Genomic DNA, 19443 nt, shown 5'->3' with positions numbered 1-19443 from the left:
CTAATTCCATGTACTAAATCCCCTTTTCCACATTTCAGCTGTTTTCAGGAACAGACCTGATGAAATGGGTTTTTTCCAAGTCAGGAAGACTGACTTTTTACTGCCAGAGAGTTGCAGTACCCTTTTCCCTGCTACCTTATATAATATACAACATACAATATACAATGTGGTCTTCAGGAAAACTGCCTGCATTTAGCCAAGAAATAATTTAGAAAACTTCGATGTGCACATTCATGATAGATACTTGCATCTAGACACCAGTTAGAAACAGGTAAATTTAAATTCAAGTAAAAACTTGTACTATTATTCCAAGATTTTCTAAAGCATTTTCCTTCATCTCGTAAGGCAAAGCAGTCACTTGCACAAGCCACTTCCACCCAAAACACCCAGCCCATGTATGCAGCAAAGTAAAAAAAACAAAATTAAAAAAAAAATCTGTGTAATTTTAAAGTTCTTTTATATTAGCAGCTCTTAAAAGTTAGAAGAAATATGTCTTCTTAGGAATCACTGACCAATACTCACTTACCTGTCCGACTTTTTACAAGAGTCTACAATGTGCAAACGAAAACTCAAAATATATTTGCCTGTCTCAAGCAGAAAGCAGTGTACAGATGTAAAAACACATGTTCAGTATTTGCCTGAAGGGTGGATAGAAATATGATAGACAAGAAGATTTTCTCTCCTAACATTGTACAGCCTAAAGCAAATATAGAATATATAAACTGTCTTCAGGTGGAGCCCCTGCAGTCTGTTTTCCCATACTTATTAACATTCAAATATGTTTTCAGTTTACGTACAATATCTCTGCTGACTTGTAATAAATATCTCTTTTTAGGCAGAATTAGCTCTAAAAAGCTGTACTACACCAAAAAGGCACAAGACATGTTATCTGCACAACCAAGCGGACTGAAACTCACATGAAGTGTGTTAAGCAGGAAAGCCACTTTTGCAAAATGTTGTACAAGGACATGGGGAGTTTCACTAATGACTACAGTTTAACAGTTCTCTGCAAAGATTAACATACCAAATTCCAGTGTGGAGTATTACTAACATACGCTGAGCAAAAGTGGAGTGTCAAAATCAGCAAGCAATGGCAGACCTCTATTTAGTGTGTTTTATTTGCCTCATAAGCTTGTAAACCTAGCTAATTCATAACAGGTAGTACACAAATACTAGTGTGAATTAACAAAGCCTTAGCATATTCCTCATAGCAATCATAGGTGTGAAATCAAACCAATTCAAATGGTTTCCTTCTGGCAGACAGTGCTGAGAATGGAGAGACAACACTGCATGTGCAGTGCAAGGTGAAAATAAGAGAAAGATAGACAACATTCAGATGTACCTTAGAATGTTTTAAAATCAAGACTAAGCCTTAATAATTCTTTCATAACAAGCAGAAAAGAAACGAGCATTGCAAATACAGATGATAGCCATCCCTAACAAAGAGGAGCCTTTATGACCCAAAGAGGGCATGAGAAACATAAACTGCTGGTATTAACTGCAACAATCTAGCAAACACAAACCAGGAACAGGGAGCGATTCACCAGGGCAGTGCAGGGACGCTGTGCTCCATATTATAAGGGAGAGGGCAGCTTTTCCAGCCTCATTACACGGCAGCCTCTGCCAGTCTATGGGGTCCCCTCAAATACGTCCAGCCTCATCCGAGACCAGGAAGCAAGCTGCGGAGACCTCATCCTCATGCAAAGGCCCCTGGAATCTAGGGTTCTCTTTAATAAAGCACTGACCTAGTACAGCAGTATCGGTGCACTTTGCAGGACTATCAGAATACTTCACACCCAGTTATCCACAACACTCAAATACTGACTCATCATTACAACATCGACTGCTCTCTCTAAATCCAAGTGACCTGAATACCGAGTGGCTCCTGGATAGAAAGAGGAAAACAGAGCCAGGGCTGGTAAACATAAGGGAAAAAGTATTGCCATGACTTATGACTGAAGATCATCCCAGAACTGACTGCCCTCGTAGGAGCAGAGAGCTGGATTTAATGTCCTAGAAAGCCCTGAAGAAAATCTGAGGGATAAAACATGTTACTCGGTAAACAAGAAATTCTGCAAATGCCATCTTAAAACCGTTCTTTCTGCCCAACCATTAAAATGCACTATTAACTGGAAAGCCTTCACACAAGTAAACCCTCCTGCTAACAAACCCCCCTCTTTGCAAGATACTACCTGCACTTACACACGGCCAGTTTCTCTCTAACCCATCACTAAGACTATTGTTAAGGCTATATAATGCCTCCCTGGTTATTTTCTGATGTAACAGAGGTATTTGGGGGGGGGGGGGGGGGGGGGTGTGTCTCAGCTGGCAAATGGTTTATGCATTCATAGACCAGTAGGGCTAGTTACCACGACTTTGCAGTGGTAATCCACAGGGGATTTCTGGCTGGCCTGCACATGGGGAAGGTGCAGCCCTTCCTTGCTGATTGAGCTGCTTCACCCCAGAAGGAAAGCTCTGAGGAAAGGCCTCAAGCCAGAAAGAAAAGAATGAAGAAAACCAAGCATATAAACGAGGGTAACAGGAGCATTAGGGAGCTAGGCCTCTAAAACTGAAGAAAACAGGGCGGTCAGTAAGAAGAGGCTCATGGTACAATTATACTTGTGTCCAGAAAAATAACTGTGACTCAAAAGACAAGCGCACTTATGGGAAAGCAAACAAAGCTGAGACTCTGCCTTTCCTACAGCGCCATCAGACAGAAAGGGGTTCTGAGGGAAAGGCATCGTTCACTTTACTGTGACTTAAGAATAGCACAAGTTCAAGCAAACAAAATGGAGCCTGGTTTAACAGCAACAGCTCTGCTCTCATGGCAGGGAGAATTTAACCCAAAAGCACAGCTTTGCTTTCATCCCCTGCTAAGGATTTGCCAACAGCCAGACACCCCTGCAGGCCACCTCCTGGTAGATGAGCCTTGGGCAAAGGGGAACAATCAACTCCCCGCCTCAATTCAGAAGAGCAAGTTTCCTGTGTTGAAATCATCAACAAGCAGAACAAGGTCTGCTCTAACCTCTGCCCTGAAGCATCCTTTGAATTCATACACACTTTGCATGGTTTTATGTACACGTGCACATGCATAGATTTTTATTTGATTTATATACAATCTACAAATCTTGGAGTCTGTTGTTTCAATCCCACTAGAGGTTTTCAGGATGGAAAAGGTATCATTCCCCTCTTCAAGGACAAGGATCCAGACAACTACTGGCTGGGCCACCTGTCCACCTGACCCCCTACCCCCAGGCAGGTGATGGAGCAAACATGAAGAACAAGATGGTGATGATAATAGTCAGTATGGATTTACAAAAGGGAAATTATGCCTGACCAGCCCAAGAGCCTTCCTCGATGAGAGGACTGGCATGATGGATGAAGGGAATGCAGCGGATGCTGCTTGTCTTCACTTAAGCAAGGCTTTCCATGCCATTTCCCTTAACACCCTCAGACAAACTGATGAAGCAAACCTGAACAAACACGAATGTGAATGGAAAACTGGCTGGAATGGAAAACTCAAAGGATTGTGACAAGTGGCAAAATCCAGCTGGAGGCAGAGCCCAAGAATTGAAGGTATCCAACATCTTCACCAGGGACCTGAAAAATGGAACAGGCTGCCTGACATGACATCGGGTGGAGTGCTGGATGCAGCAGATAAGAGCACTGCCACTCATCTGGATCTGATCCATGTAGACAAGTATCTGATGTAAAGGCACACAGATGACTAAGCCAGTCTCTTCTCAATGGCATCCAGTCACAAGAGTCAATGGGCACAAACTGAAATACATTTAAACATAAGGGAAATCTTTGTTCACTTTAAGAGTGATGATGTGAACACACTACCCAGAGAGGCTGTGGTGTCTGCACTGGAGGTATACAAAATCAGACTGGCAAAAAGTCCTTGCAAACCACTCTGTATCACCCTGCTTTGAGCAATGGGTTGGTCTTGATTATCTCCAGATGTCCCTTCCAACTTCAACAACTGCGTAGCTAAACACTCCAACAGATAATGCAATGGAGCCTGCCACAACGAAGCATTTTCCTCTTGAGTGTGGACATGTAGTGAGGCATAAAAAGATCTCATAAAAGTCAAGCACAATTTAAGAAACAAAGCCCAGGTTCCAGTGATCTGAAATAGTCTGGAGAAGGAGTGACAGTTCAAGCAAGTAAACGGCCTTCCCTACAGGCTTGAAACACTGCTGAAAAAATCACCTCCTCCACAGCTCCAAAAGCACTGCTAAAATACTGCAATACCTTGAGAGTTCAGAATCATGAAATGAATGGTTTGGGTTGGAAGGGACCTTAAAGATCATCCAGCTCCACTCACCCTGCCATGAACAAGGACACCTTCCAGTAGACCAGGCTGTACAAAGCCCCATCAAACCCGGCCTTAAATGACCACCGTGACTTTTAAAAAACTCCAAAAAACTCCATCCTGGTCTACAGAATTAAAAAGATACAAATCCCAAATCAGAATATCTGCAAAAAAACCAATCACCTCCAGAAACATCAAGTCCATTTCAGGCCACCCCACAGAATGGATACATTCCTTGAGAAGTTCTAGTTCATCCTTTGCTGCAGACTTCATAGGCAACTTCTAGAACAGCCTCCCGTCTACGTTCCTTTCTTTGAAACTTTGACTATTGTATCTACCTAGACTGTCCCAGTTTGTGGATTACCATCTCTGCATTTCTTGCGTTTCTAGTCTCAGTGATGCACTGTCAATCATTTTCTGCCTTCTATTTCTAGCTAGATGCAGTGTCACATTGCAACTCATCTATATTAATGGCCAGTTGCTGCCCAAAGTAGGGGTCTGACCTCTTCCCACTGCTCCATGTGCTTCTGCCACTTGCGCCAGATCCAGCAACTGGGAAGCTGCAGCAGGTGCTGGTTCGGTGCACAAATCTCAAAGAAAACTAACACTAGTTTTCCATCCTATTGGTGAACCAGAGCGCTTCACCTTGTGCCCCTTCAACTGCCAGACATGCTGCAAACAATCTAGAGCATGAGCCATGGAGAGGGTGTGTGGCAGAATATGAGGAGTAACCCTTCCCGTGACAATCTGTTAGCATTACACATGAGGTGGAAGAGCATCCTACGATTAGAGTTATTTCAAGACAATTAGTGCAATTTTCAATTATTCAGTACTATTTCCTTGCCTCCAAGTGATCCTGACTGGCTAGAGTGGAACAGATAGCTTTGAGGGCATTTGCTTAAGAAAATTTTCCGGCAGTAGTTAAAGATCATATGGCTACATTGGTATAATCAAATCTTAAGTCCTAGGCTATGGTATGTCAATAAAGCGGCAATTCCTCTGGAAAGGGACACCCTGTTCTGCAGTGGCTTTTCATTTTTTGCAGCAGCAATTCACAGGGAGGTGCAAAGCACTTTTTTGCCTCAAGTGCACTCAGGGGAACAAAATGCTGCTACTTATAAAGAGATAATGGTAACCACGATCCAGTACAGAAAAACTATGGGACACTGACAATATACGGGCTGACACACACAAACTGTTCTATATGCAGCTCTGTCAGGAAAGGTAGCAGTGAATGTTGTGGGTTCAAAAGAATGAAAAATCACTCACGAACTCCTAACTCATGGGCAACTATGGAGATCTGAAGTGACAAAGAGAATCCTCCCGTATGGAGACACTGTTGAGCACATTTGTTAATGTGTCAGATGTCTAACTAGAAGGAAATAAAACTTCTGAGATAGGAAGAAAACAAACTTAATGGTACAGAGAAAAAGAAAAGACACTGAGCAACAACACATCAGGCTTGGGTGGCACTAAAAGAATCTGCCACTGTTTTTACTTCATAAGCATTTTTAGGAGTCTTGGGAGATACATGCAGAGTAGGCATTTTCAATAACCAAGCCAAAAGACCATATACAGTACATTCTCCAGAGTAGGAATATAGGAATAAACGAACTGCAGTTGGTCAGTCTGTGTTTCAGACACCTTTAGACTGTCAAGTGATGAACCTGGTAGACACATATCAGACACAGAAAAATACTTAGACCTACAGTGTTACTCTGACAACAAAAACTCACTGGAATTCAGGATGTCTGTATTACTGTAATTTATGATAGAAGTTAAACAGTAAAACTGAATTGGCATCATGAGAGGTTTATTTAATGTCAACAGTCTTCTGGAAATATCCATTTTCAGCAGCTTGTTTTTGAAACCACTGCGCTTCAGAAGCAGAGGTATGCTTCCAGGCAATGCCCATTTCTCCAGTCTGGTAGGAGATTTTCATGTCTTACTCCAATGTTTCATAGCTGCTTGGACTGCAATGCGATTCGCAGCTTTCACATTTTGGTGTAAGTAATGCACTGACTTTTCTCTTCTTACATTTCTCCTACAAAACTCCTGAACAGAACTGACAGGACACTACACAGTTTCACTTCCATTTACAAAATTACCGTTGTAATGGCTAGCATCTTTCATGCTGCTTAACACAATCAATTAATAATGAAAGATCTTAAGATCAGCAGTATCTGCAGTCTCTACAAGACAGTGACAAGTAGACATCCTACTCAAATTTACTCAGTTATCTTTAATAGCTCTTACAGCCTAAAACAGTCAAATACCAAACTTTAACTGTGTCTACATTGATAGCAATAAGCCTGACAAATTCATCAAGTAGATGCTCACATCTCTTGAACTCTGTTACAGAAAAATAACAGTTAATTTCTGGGCCACAGTGGCTTGCTTTAACATCATCTAGCACACAGAAAACTTTAATTGCCAAACAAACCTTAAAATGTAGCAATGTCACCTATTATAGAACAGCACAAAGAATGAAGCACAGCAGTGGGTAGAGGGTAGGTGTAATTACCTCACAAGCATACATGTATCTGGCTTCAGTATCACTAAAGCTACATTTCACTAAGCAGACTAATTAAAAGCAAACTATGGCTTTACAAGTAGTATAACAATATGCATTCTGTTCATAACAACACACATTTATTCCCAAAATGCAGATATACAGTTATATGAATAATACTGGAAGACTGCATGAAAAATGAAGTTTCGAATGCACAAGACTTCAACACTAACCCTGTAGATTAAACTGAGAAAAGGAGATCATCAACTCAAAAAAATATTTTAAGGCTTATGCCAGAACTACTGAAATCTTCAGAAGTAACTGTTGCAGCCATGTAATAAACTCTCCAGTTGGCTAAGCTAAATGATGGCCAGGAGAAAAGGACTGTTTAAAATGGCGAAGAACATCCCTTACTCAAGAGGGCACGCGTTCCTTTTCATAAACAGGTATTTCAGTGGAAGGCTTACAGTTCCAGCCTACCCCTCTCTCCCTGTGTTGTATATCACAGTAACCAATGTGTCAGAGAACTGTTTGCCTCGTTTGTACCTCGGGGAAAAAAAAAAGCAACATATTGAAGCAAGGGAAAAAAATTACTGCAGCCCCTCATTAATGGTTCACACGTGAACATCTCTACAGTTAAAACTACAGTGACATCCAAGCCCTTGTGCACACAGAATGGAGCCTTTATATACATAGATTTTCACCTTTTTTTTAGTTTGCTTGCTAAACAAGAAAATTCTTGTATTTCAGATTGCAATGTTGCAACTCATAGATCATAAATGTGTACATCTAAGCAAAGGCCCCCTGACTTGGCCATTCCCTTCCTAGTCTTGATTCCACTTACGAGTTAAAAAAGACAACTTTTCCCCCACTGTGAGGACAGTGAAGCATTAGAACAGGCTGCCCAGAACCTTTCCTTGGAGGTTTTCAAGACCAGACTGGACAAAGCCCTGAGCAAGCTGGTCAGACCTCAGATTAGACTCTGCTGTGAGCAGAAGGTTGGACCAGAGATCGCCTGAGGCCCCTTCCACCTCATATTATCTCATAATCTTGAGGTTTGAGATTCTGTAGGTAGCCCTGAAAAACTACTTACTTGCCTACTGCCCTCTCCCCTCCTGCTTCTTCTGAGAAAAATATTGTGCAAGGTTTGGTTCTGTTTATTACTATCTCATTAAAAAGAAGAACTAAAAAAATTTGGCCTGAGCTTTTCTAGGGAAACTGCCTGATGGGTTTCAGAGTGCCTGATCAGTTGGCTTTTAAAGCAGCTGAATCTGCCCAGTATCAACTTACCTCTATCTTTTCACCAAGAAAAGACTGGAAAGGAGAAGCAGATACACAGTATTTCACAGGGGATACTGTTAACATGGATCTTTTAGACATTTGGTTTGCAACATGGCTTTCTCAATCTGCAGCAGCACACCTGAGGGGAAGCAAACTGCAGCCTTTAAGTAGCCTTTTTAAGTCAGTTCTGTCATTGAAGTCACAGTATCACTTGGGGACATCTTCCATAATGTAAATATTGGTAAAAATTCTTAAACAGAAAGGTATCTCACCTGCACCTCTAACAAAAGTAGCAGCTACTACTTTTCCAAAAAAAAAAAAAAAAAGCAGTGATCAATTCAGGGTAAATGTAAAACACTGAAGGATGGCAGGTGACAACTCTCCTTGGGGGGGGGATTTAGCTTTCTCCAGCCTGCTATCTGCTCTAAACCTCCGTCAGAGGTTCTCATGACACAGCAGGGGCAACAGAGCCAATGTGCACCCAAAGCAAATCTGTACAAACTTAAAGGTTTCCAAGGAGTGACAATGCCATCCTTCCCCTTCTGCCACGCTTGCTATAGAGGGAGCAGCCTCTGGCTAGAGAAAACAGTACCTTGTAGTCCATGGGAAGGACACAGCAGGACAGACAGATGACAAGGACCCAAAACTGTCAGAGCAGCTTCTGATCACCCCTTAGACTTCTGAACTAGAGTGACTGAACACTGGAGCATGACCGCAACAGTTAATCACAATGCCACCTCTGTCTTATCTGAAGCACGCATTTTCAACTGGACATTTCCTATTTGTTGTTATACTTTGTAATAGAAATGAACATCAGCCTCAATTTCTTGTAATAGTCTGAAATTTCTTGATAAGAAAAATCGGAAGTCCTATGGAACGATCATATCCTACCATAGGATTTCAGATGAAAGCAGATACAGTCCTAAGCCAAGTACCACAAGAAAATGTTCTTATGCACAACTTGTGACACAAACGGATTAGTAGTGAAATATTAACACAGACTAGGGCTTCCGGCCACAATAAAAACTCAAAATGAAACTGAGCTTCAGAACAATTCCGATGTCTGTCTAAAATCCCCCTGCTGTATTAGAATGAACTTTAAGTCCCAAGCACTAAGCCTGCAAACACCAATATTCTACCAGACACAAAAAAGTCCACAGAACTCTTCTATTATGACTGACAAAAAACCTAAACCCAAACAACAAACCAGCCCTCTTGTCCGAGATTAGAAATGCAGAATGCTAAATGCTATTGTTTTCCTTTCAATACCTTGTCAGAAAAACTGAGGGAATATAGGCAGTGGCTACAACCACTTTGGAGTTTATATTCCCACCAAGGAAGCGAGAAAACCAAATTCCCTGATCTACATTTGGTTCACAGACCCCTGTCTGAAGTACTCTACAAAAACTGCTCCAAAATGAAACAAACAAACAAAAAGACAGTTAAAGCCAAGATCAAATGAGAAGAAAAAATTGTGCTCAACAGGATGGACTGATGTGAATCACCAATTTTAATCATGATTTAGATCAGTCATCAGGAAACCTTGATTTAATCTATTTTGACCTAATTTTCCATGCAGGCATTACTCACAAGCTCTGTCTGCCGTGACGATTAAAACATCTCAATCTGCAAACACATTAGTGACTGTGTTACCTTTACTACTGCTTCTACAAGGGAGGCCATTACATATTTATGCATATTGTTTTAAAGTAATAGTGTAGCTTAATAAAAATACAAAGACTAGGAATGCAAAAAAAAAAGGTTATTAGAAGCAGTTAGTAGATCATTTATTTCTTAAATTTATTTATATTGTCCTGAAGTTGTTTGAAGCTGCATATGAAATCTAGAATTCAGTTAAATTCACAAAGTTCAAAACTCTTCAACTGAAAAGAAGCAGAACACTCAGAAAAAAAACTTTTACCAGATGCTATGAATTTAAAGATGACTTATAAAAGCAGTGCTGCACAATATCAATAAACTGATTTTCTGGTTAAAAGCAACTAAAATCCCAGAAATCCAAGCAACATTAAAGTGCGTTCAAAGAAATGAGGCTGAGTCAGTTTAACCATCCAGAGATACCAGAAGCAGTTTTGCTCCTCTCCAAGACATGCATGCTCCTGCCTCTTCCCACACTTGACTGACACCTTAGGAAGCCAATTCAAATTTTTTAACCCCACAGAAATTCACTCCGAAGAAGGAAAAACTGAAGTTCTTATTCCAGCAGGTCAGAAAGCTGAAGGACCCTGCTGAAGGGCAAGAAACACCAGGAGCTGGCAAGAAGATGGTCAACTACCTGTCCGAGAGCTGGGAGAAACAGGACTGTACTTCCCAGGAACGGTAACCAGACAGAGCTGTGCCAGACAAGGATAGTGTCTGAGGTGAAGCAGAGTCAGTCTCAGTGTTTGACAATTTTGGAAGGAGGAATACATTATCCCCATGACTGGTTCTGCTGCCCCATGTTATCCCCCACACCAGTTCCAGTGCCTGTTGGATCTTTCCATTAACTGATACAACGGGTCACTTTGCAGGAAACCTTTTACTTCTTTCTAAGCTAGTGAGCTGAATCTACCCACAGAAGTAGTTCAGGGAGCACTGACACAAAAGCAGGAGAGGGATCTCCTCTTCCTGGCAGCCAGGAGCTGTTAAACCACCTCAGCTATTGTCCACCCCCCTCCATAACCCATAATGAAAATCAGCTTGAAATTTAAACCAAGCTATGCCCATCAAAACACCACGTATCAGTCCTCCTACTATTCTTCAGCAAATCAGCAAGTTACTAAAAAAACCAAACAAAAAACCCAAACAAACAAAAAACAACCACAAATCAACACAGCTCCACATCATTTTTCCATTAGTTTTGCCTGTTTAGCACCCTGGCAAATGTGTGTTGCAACCTGAGTGGTGCATCCTATCATGGACAAAATAAGCAACAGCAGGAACTCAGCACTTCTGGAAGTCACCATAGGTATTTAACTGCCTCTCTTTTCAACACAAGCCTGACCCCAGCTCTTTTAAGTTTTCGGAATCAGAAGATCTCATTCTCACTTACATTGTATTCAAACCTTAGAATGGCTGAATAAACAAAAACCATTCCCTTTCAACTACTAATCAAGCTTTTCAGTCAAAAATCTTTTCTTCTCAAGAGATATCAAAATACTCTTATTTGGGAAAAAAATGCGCATGCACCACATTCACTCCCCCACAAAGACAAAATAATCAGCTTAACGTATGAAATGGCAACATTCACAAAGCTTGAGCTCATCTGAAGATACGAGATATTTTCTTTCTGATTTCTGAACAGAATAACCTTCTAACGTGTTGGAATATTGGACTCAAACCAATCACATAAGCATGCTTCACAGTAAAATGAAACTCTAACGCAGGTTACTAATCCCAAACCTAGAACAAGTTTAATATATATTCAAATTATATTTTTTTTTGTCTGTTCTATATTCAAACTGGTAAGCACCAACAAAAGTGAAACAGCATTTTCTGTTCATTCAGTTTCACTTTCAGGACTCATTTACTTACTAACCAGACTCAGAGCTCCTGTCTGAAGCACCTTCCTGGCAAATTCAAAGAGTTTCATATTTATATTGTTAATTTACTGGCATTTATATCTCTAGCATTAAGGCCTGGCTGATTCTCTAGAACACAACACTTTAGGATCTTTCTTGACTGAAGGATGAGCTCCTGCGCATTCCTCCAGAAGTCATGAGAAGATTTCCAGCTGAGGAGGGATGGGAAGAGGGCTAGAGGCATGACAGCAGCTTGGCTTTCCACTCATGTCTTGGGCCCTTTGTCCACACAGGCAAGCCCGAGGGCTGTCTGAAGGATCAGTCTTCCCTCGCTTGTCTCAACACAGCATTATGCAGAGCACTGCTTTCCTAACACAGCCCTCTCCAGCATGCCTAGCACATCACCACGCAGCGGCAATCATCTTCAGTTCTTCTAGGTAGATGTTGATAGCCCAGCTTCAGTGGTGATGCCATGCTAAGGAGACTTCGCATCCTATTCCCTATGTATTTCATAAACTCTGCTAGGAACTATGTTTAGTACATTGCTCTTGGCTTAAATGACTAAAAGAAAATATTATTTTTTTAAAATCCTGATTGTTTTCTAAGCCAGAACGCAGCGCAGCCACGCAAGCTGTCTGCACAATTCAACGGCTGTGGATAAACGTCAGCTAAGCCTACACTGCTGCTGCCACCACTGTGCTACTGAACTCATCCCACAGGTGGATCAAAGCTTTCATAGCCCCTTTATGCTGCTCCTGTCCCTTAACCTGAAACAAAGAAGCCAAAATAGGACAAAGAATTCATCATAGCTTTTCTTCAAAAAAGCAAAATGCTGGGGGGGGGGGGAACCAACAGCCCTCTTTCTTTATTAGCAAAATATCAAGACCAACATGTAATAAAAGCCTTACCCATTAAAACAAAATCTATAAAGTGAAAACTAAATCCTGCTTGTCCTCCATACGCCACTTACTTTTTATTGCTCTCTGCAGCACGAGTCCCCTGCAGCTCTGAGGGCTATCGCTGCTCTAACGTCAGTGTAAGTACGTGACAATACAGAATAGGAAGTAATTCAGCCCGTGGCTCTTTAGCAACATGGCGAATTCCAGCTCCCACCAGAAGAGAGCCAGCACGAATATTTCACAATAACGCTGTGTTTAATTAACAAAACTTACAAGCACTTGGTGAAACTTGAGACAGAGACCCTGAACACTATGATGCCTAGATCTGCATGCGCCCCAATGTCTCTCCAACTTTACAGGCAACAGAAGTTTAACAGCCATGTTTTTTTGACCCATAAATTACTCAGGGATCAGATCTGCCGTTCTCTGCCCCTCAAGACACAGAAAAACACAGAAAGGCAGATTCTTTTAATTTCTAATACTAGATTAGCATATTTCACACCAATAACAGGAAGAATGCTTCATCTGGGAGGGAACAATAACAAAATAAATTTAAGTAAAAATCCACACATATTCAGGAATTTCAAGGAGGAAGAAACTTCATCTGTTAAATATCCTAGTCCTGATATTTTCAACTCACACAGTCTGGCTGGAAGAAACGCCTGTCCCACAGAAGAAATTTTTTTTTAATAGCGTACCTTTCAAATAAGCATTTCCAATTCATTTGTCAACACTGTTCAAGCAGCAAATTACCTTAAGACAGGAATCTTAGGCTAACTTGTAGAAAACTTAATGTAATATTTCTCTATTCATCGGTCCTAACTTGCTTCCTAAGAATCAAGAGAGCTAATCGCCCAGATCCTACGGGGATGGACAAATCTACACCTCAACAACCGCACACATCTCCTGCGCCGACTCCCATCGAAGAAAAGCGCTCAATAAGCTTTTATCCCGCTTCCTGCAACTGCCCTGAGAGACCTTTTTCCCGAGGTGTCCCTCCCAGGAGACCGGCAGGGCTGCCCCCCTCTCTATCAAGACAATTCTCCTTTGTCTTGATGACAAGAGATATTTAAAGAGAAAAAATAGGTATTTTATCCTCAACGGGGCTGCGATGCGAGCCCCGGCGGGACGCAGGCAGCGGCCGAGTCCCATCGCGCTCCCCGGCGAACCGAGCGGCCCCAGGGCTCTCCGGCCCGTAGGGCGGCTCAGACCCGGCCCCGCGCCCCCCCCAAGGCCCGGGAGGCACCGGGAGCCGAGCGCCGGGTCCCGGCGATCGGCTCCCGGTGCCTCCCGGGCCGGGTCCGGGCTTCGAGCGGCGCCCCGGGGCCCGGCGCGGCCTCCCCGGCCCCACAACTTCACTCGCGGGACGCCCCGCCCGGCCCCGCGCAACAAGTTCCCGGGTCGGCCCCCGCCCCGCCGCAGCGCTCTCACCTCCGCCATGTTCGCTGCGCGGGCGGCGGGGAAAAGGGGTTGGGGAGCGGGGGGGGGGGGGCAGGGCCCGGGGGAGTCACATCATCATCGCCGCCGCGGCGGAGGCAGCGGAGCCGGCGGTCACGGGCGGAGCGGCGGCGGGAGCGGCGGCGCGGGGCGGGGCCAGCGCGCTACGTCACCGCGCACGGCCGCGCGCTGGCCACGCCCCCACCCGTCACTCAGGGCGCAGGCCACGCCCACCCCCCTCCCACTAGCTGGGTTGCAAGGGGCTGCAGGCCCCGCCCCCTCACGTCACTCATGGGACTTGGCCCCGCCCACGAGTTGCAAAGGCCACGCCCCCTCCCGTCAATCAGGTCTTTATACTCCCCCTTAGCTCCGTTTGCGAGGGGCTGATGCCCCGCCCCTCCTGTCACTCAAGGCCTTGGCCACGCCCCCGCTCATCACTCAGTACTTTGGCCCCGCCCCCAGCGCGGGTTCAGCGCGACGCCGGCCCCGCCCCACCTGTCAATCAGCCCCTTGGCCCCGCCCCGCCCGTCACTCGGGGCACAAAGGCTGCTGGCCCCGCCCCCGCCGCTCCCCGCACCGCCCCGGCCCCGCCGTCCGCGGGCAGGAACCGGCTCCGCTAACCGCGCGCCGGTGCCGCTCGCTGCCGCCTGGCCCCGGGCGGCGCAGCCGTACTCACGCGGAGGGCCGCACAGGCGCCGTCCCAGCGAGCTCCCCCAGGGGGGCGATGCCGGCAGCGCCGGGCCGGTCCTGCTAAAGGAGGGAGAAACGGGGGGCCAGGCGCGTCCCCGCCCGGCGTCCCGCAGCCCTCCCGTTTCCCCAAAGAAACGCGTTCGCCGCGCACGCACCTCCGCTGCCTCCGGCCCCCCGCGAGCGCCCGGACCTGCCCCGGCCCCGCCGCCGGGCCGAGCGCCGCGACTCCCGCCGAGCGCCTTTGTGCTTCGGTGACAAAGGGGGAGCGGAGCTGCGGCGGCCCCGGCGGCGGGGGAGGAGCGGGGGCCGCGGGCGGGGCGGGGGCCCGGCCCCGGAGCAGCGCGGGGCGCGCGCGCGCGGGGCCCGGGGGGCGGGGGGGAGCGCGTCCCGCGCGCCGCGTCCCGGCCAATCGGCGGCGCCGGCCCTGCCGGCCAATCCGCGCGCCGCGCCTTGGCGCGCGCTGCCGTGGTTACCGCGAGACGCCATGCAGGGCCCCGGCGGCGGGCGGCGGCCCTCGCTGTGAGTGAGGCCCCTGATGCCCCCTCCGGCCCCCTTTAGTGCCACCTCCATCCCCTTAATGCCACCTCCATCCCTTTTAGTGCCACCTCCATCCCTTTTAGTGCCACCTCCATCCCCATAGTGCCACCTCCATCCCTTTTAGTGCCACCTCCATCCCATTAGTGCCACCTCCATCCCTTTTAGTGCCACCTCCATCCCCCTTAGTGCCACCTCCATCCCCTTAGTGCCACCTCCATCCCTTTTAGTGCCACCTCCATCCCTTTTAGTGCCACCTCCATCCCCTTAGTGCCACCTCCATCCCTTTTAGTGCCACCTCCATCCCATTAGTGCCACCTCCATCCCCGTTTAGTGCCACCTCCATCCCCTTTAGTGCCACCTCCATCCCCTTAGTGCCACCTCCATCCCCCTTAGTGCCACCTCCATCCCTTTTGGTGCCACCTCCATACCCTTTAGTGCCACCTCCATCCCTTTAAGTGCCACCTCCATCCCCTTAGTGCCACCTCCATCCCTTTTAGTGCCACCTCCATCCCTTTTAGTGCCACCTCCATCCCCTTAGTGCCACCTCCATCCCTTTTAATGCCATCACTATCCTCATTATTGCCACCTCTATCCCCTTTATTGCCACCTCCATCTCCTTTATTGCCACCTCTGTCCCCTTTATTGCCACTTCCATCCCGTTTATTGCCACCTCCATTCCCTTTAGTGCCACCACCATCCTCATTATTGCCACCTCCACCCCTTTAGTGCCACTTCCATCCCCTTTATTGCCACCCCCATTCCCTGTGTGTACACTCACCCCCAGGAAACCAAACAGCAGTAATGTGTAGCACAGGAATTTTTTTTACAGGAGGTGTTGCCCCCTCCTTCTGTCCACCTCGCCCCTCCAATCGCCTTCCTGGGCACTAATCGGGGACTTTCTGGAGGAGTTGCATCATTTCATGATTATCGCACTAAATGGTTTAAATCCTTTTAACTATTTGTGAAAGTTAAGGGACAAGTTATTCGGTGATCATATTTGGTTGGTTATATTTCACAGGTTGAAATGACTTCTATGGCTGATTTCAGGGTAGGGCAAGGACCTGGAGCAAGTTCTGGCAGCCAAAAACGAGCAAGCATCACAAGTGGCATCTTTGCAAACAAAGAAACGAGTGGCAGGAGGCGATCCACAACTGATGGCAAAGCTCTGGCCACAGGATCACTCCTGGGGAACCAGTATGAGATACGGGTGAGGAGCCACTTACACTATTACTGAAAAGTTTTAAATGTGAGTTATTGCAGATGTTAAAAGTTGTCAGAAAAAAGCAGGAGAGGGAGGAGGAAAAAATGGTATGTTTGAAGTTAAAGAGCAGTGGAGGAAGAAAATCGTGCAAAAGCTTAATCCATTCTGAAGTGAAGATGATTCGTGTCCATAAGCAACTTGCAAGGATAAAAAAAAAATAACTCAGAGTAACATTTCTCCTAATCTGAGAACAACTTGCTTGCAACTGTAGCACCTGTGCCTTTGCCTAAAGAAAATCCTCATAACATAACATGCGGGTCCTTTTCAAAGACCCTACCGAATACCTTCTAACAATAAAACATTGTGAGCAGTAAATGAAAAAAGATGCACAACCGTTTACCTCGTTGCTTTTGCTGTGTCGTTAATGTGACATGGATAGTCCCAGTCAATAAACCATTCCTGGTAGTCATTACAGAATACACAAGCGAGAAATGACAAGAGGTTTGACCGAGAAGGAGAAGTGGCTCTGATCATGAGACAGAGTTTTCTCAGATATTTTGCAGCCATATCTATAATAAGAGCTCCAAAAAAAGTTCCAGGAGAAGGCAATAGCCTTCTCAAGGCTGAACCTTAACGAGAAAGCAGGAATGCAAACCTCTCACCCCTGTCCCAATACACAAGCTCTGCTGCAAAAACACTGACACTAACCCTATAGCTGAGGAACCCAAAGTGGGAGAGGAGAGAAAGAGAGGTGAGTATAGAACACATTCTAACTCGTCACAGTGAGACAAGGCTCAGCTCCATTGCTTCACTCAATACGAGTGGACACATGTTCAAATAGAGAAGTTTTTTATCCTTGGTTGGAAAATGTCAGGGTGCAAGGATGAACAGCAAGTTCACATCCAGTTTCTTGTGAAACTGAAGAAATCCGCAACAGAAACTTTCCACCTTATTGACTGAGGCTGATGGTGAAGAGATCCTGAAGATCCAGACAGTGCTCAAAAGAGCCCATATTTTGTCAGTAGATGTGAAAGAAAAACAGACGGAGATCCGTGGAATTGCTTTGAACATTGGCAGCATCAGATGCAGCTCTGTGTCAGCTCAGAAGGGAACTTTTGGTGATCGTAGATGATATTTTGTTACAGGCATATTCTCAGGTTTTTTTGTGTCGGACCTTCTATTAGGCATCATTTGCAGAGAGGTGTTACCTACCTGTTCTGTCGGGTTCCTGCCTGGATCAGGGCCTTCCTTTTGTTCCAGACAAAAGAAAATGTTGCGCGTCATCAGTGTTGCTTGTTTTGGGAACACAGCGAGACTATTATCATTATTTAAATATTTCTTCAGGTTTTTGATGACGAAGGAAAGGATGTGACACCCCATCCACTCTTCCATTCACATCCAAAGGATGCTGTACCTGGGCAGGGCAAATTCTTATCATCAAGTGCTTGCTGTGGCACCACAGGACCTGTCTTTCTTTCTTTTTCAATGCATCAGACAGCAGGAGTGAGCACAAGTTCAGGTTCGTTCTCAAGGTAAGTTGCCATGCTGTCACTTGAATCCCATCCTGCAGGGGACCTGCCCTGTAAGGACCACACAGCTGCTCCTCAGAGAGATTGGGAGCTGGAATGTGCAGGGCTAATACTTACACTCTGTTGTCAAAATACAGAAACATGCCAGCCATAGTCATCATATAAAATCTGATGAATAATAACAAGTAGAATAAATGGAATTTGCCAGTACTTGTATGTCAGAAATGCTGCAATTCTAATACATACAGGTGAGAACAGACTGCAGCACATGCTTTTGTGCAGTTCTAATTGTATTCAATTCTGCTTCCAAAAACGCATTCATTTTTTATCTGTAACATACTAGAAAGGACCATTTTTAGAGATGGCGATGCATACTTCACGGTTCAGGGATGCAGACATCCAGACTGCAGCATTTGTATTGGTTAGACCAGTACGCAGAGTTGTGATGGAGCCTATACACAGATATGTGACAGAACACTGTCTTAAAGATAAAGGAAGTTGTGTCCTGGTTGTCTAAGCAAGGCTGTACAGCTGAGAAGGGGCATTTGCAGCGAGTTAATAAACTCCCGTTAGCTCCTGTAGATGCTCTCTGCCTTTCCCAAGCTTGTATTTTTTAGAAACTGAAATATATCAATACCTGCTCAGCTCTGGGTATGGGAAAATGCTTTGAAAAAAAGGTCTGGTTTCACTGAAGAGTTACAAATTTATTTTAAAGTATTTTATCTCTTTCAATGAATATTATTAAGTACAGAAAACCCTTTTACAAACCTGACTCTTCCAGTTCAAATATCATAATGTTGTTTACATAACAAGAATCCTCTCTTTTAAACTAAATTAAGCAAGTTCCCTCTGTGATTACGTACATCCATTTAAAAAATGTCCTTATGCAAAAACTTCTGAGTTAAAACTGCTAAATTACGTGTTTCACAACTGACTAGATTTCATTTACAACCCTTCGGTACAGAGGGAATAAACAAAGTCAATGGACTGCAGCTGTTTTATCCTCAGGCTGATAAATTCAATTAAGTCATGCCAAAGAAGGTAAATAACTATTTGTGTTTAAAATGATAAATAATGAAGCACATCTCTCAAGCAGTGTGTACACATTCAAATTGTATGGAGAGGAAATGCTATTTATTTAGTCAAAGGGACTAAAAGATGAGTAAAGTCTGCACTGGAAGGAAATATCAGTTAAATAAAGAAAAACATTTCTGACTGTTTTCTTTGGCAAAGTTAATGCCATTGTGATTTCTCAGAGAAAGAGATTGCTCTTTGACAACTATCTTTTTGTCATGTTTCCTAGAGTGGCTATTGTAAGGGATAATCCTAGAGGTAGGGATGTTAAGCAGGAGCAAATATACACAGAAGGGGAAAAAAAAAAAGAAGACTTAACAACACGAGGTATCTTCTGAAAAATGAATACATCCTTCTCGGAGACGAGCTCTTCATTAGAAGGAAAAAAATATTTAACTTCATTTTTAAATACAAATCTTTAAAATCGTCTTTTCAAATGCCTTTTGT

At 44.7% G+C, this 19443-nt stretch overlaps 1 protein-coding gene across 1 annotated transcript in view; it reads right to left on the bottom strand.

Annotated features, from left to right (window-relative positions):
* MIER1 (MIER1 transcriptional regulator) overlaps positions 1-13983 on the bottom strand; it is a 38195-nt gene extending 24212 nt beyond the window's left edge. The window contains exon 1 of the mRNA XM_069861954.1: positions 13960-13983. Within this exon, the coding sequence (XP_069718055.1) occupies positions 13960-13968 (9 nt within the window). The 5' untranslated portion in view covers positions 13969-13983. The remainder of the gene's footprint in view (positions 1-13959) is intronic.
* Between the last annotated feature and the right edge of the window lie 5460 nt (positions 13984-19443).

Source organism: Phaenicophaeus curvirostris, chromosome 8 (genome assembly GCF_032191515.1).
Source record: "Phaenicophaeus curvirostris isolate KB17595 chromosome 8, BPBGC_Pcur_1.0, whole genome shotgun sequence".
Taxonomy (NCBI): domain Eukaryota; kingdom Metazoa; phylum Chordata; class Aves; order Cuculiformes; family Cuculidae; genus Phaenicophaeus; species Phaenicophaeus curvirostris.
The sequence above is the reverse complement of the archived record's forward strand: the minus strand, read 5'-3'. Positions and strand labels throughout refer to the sequence as shown.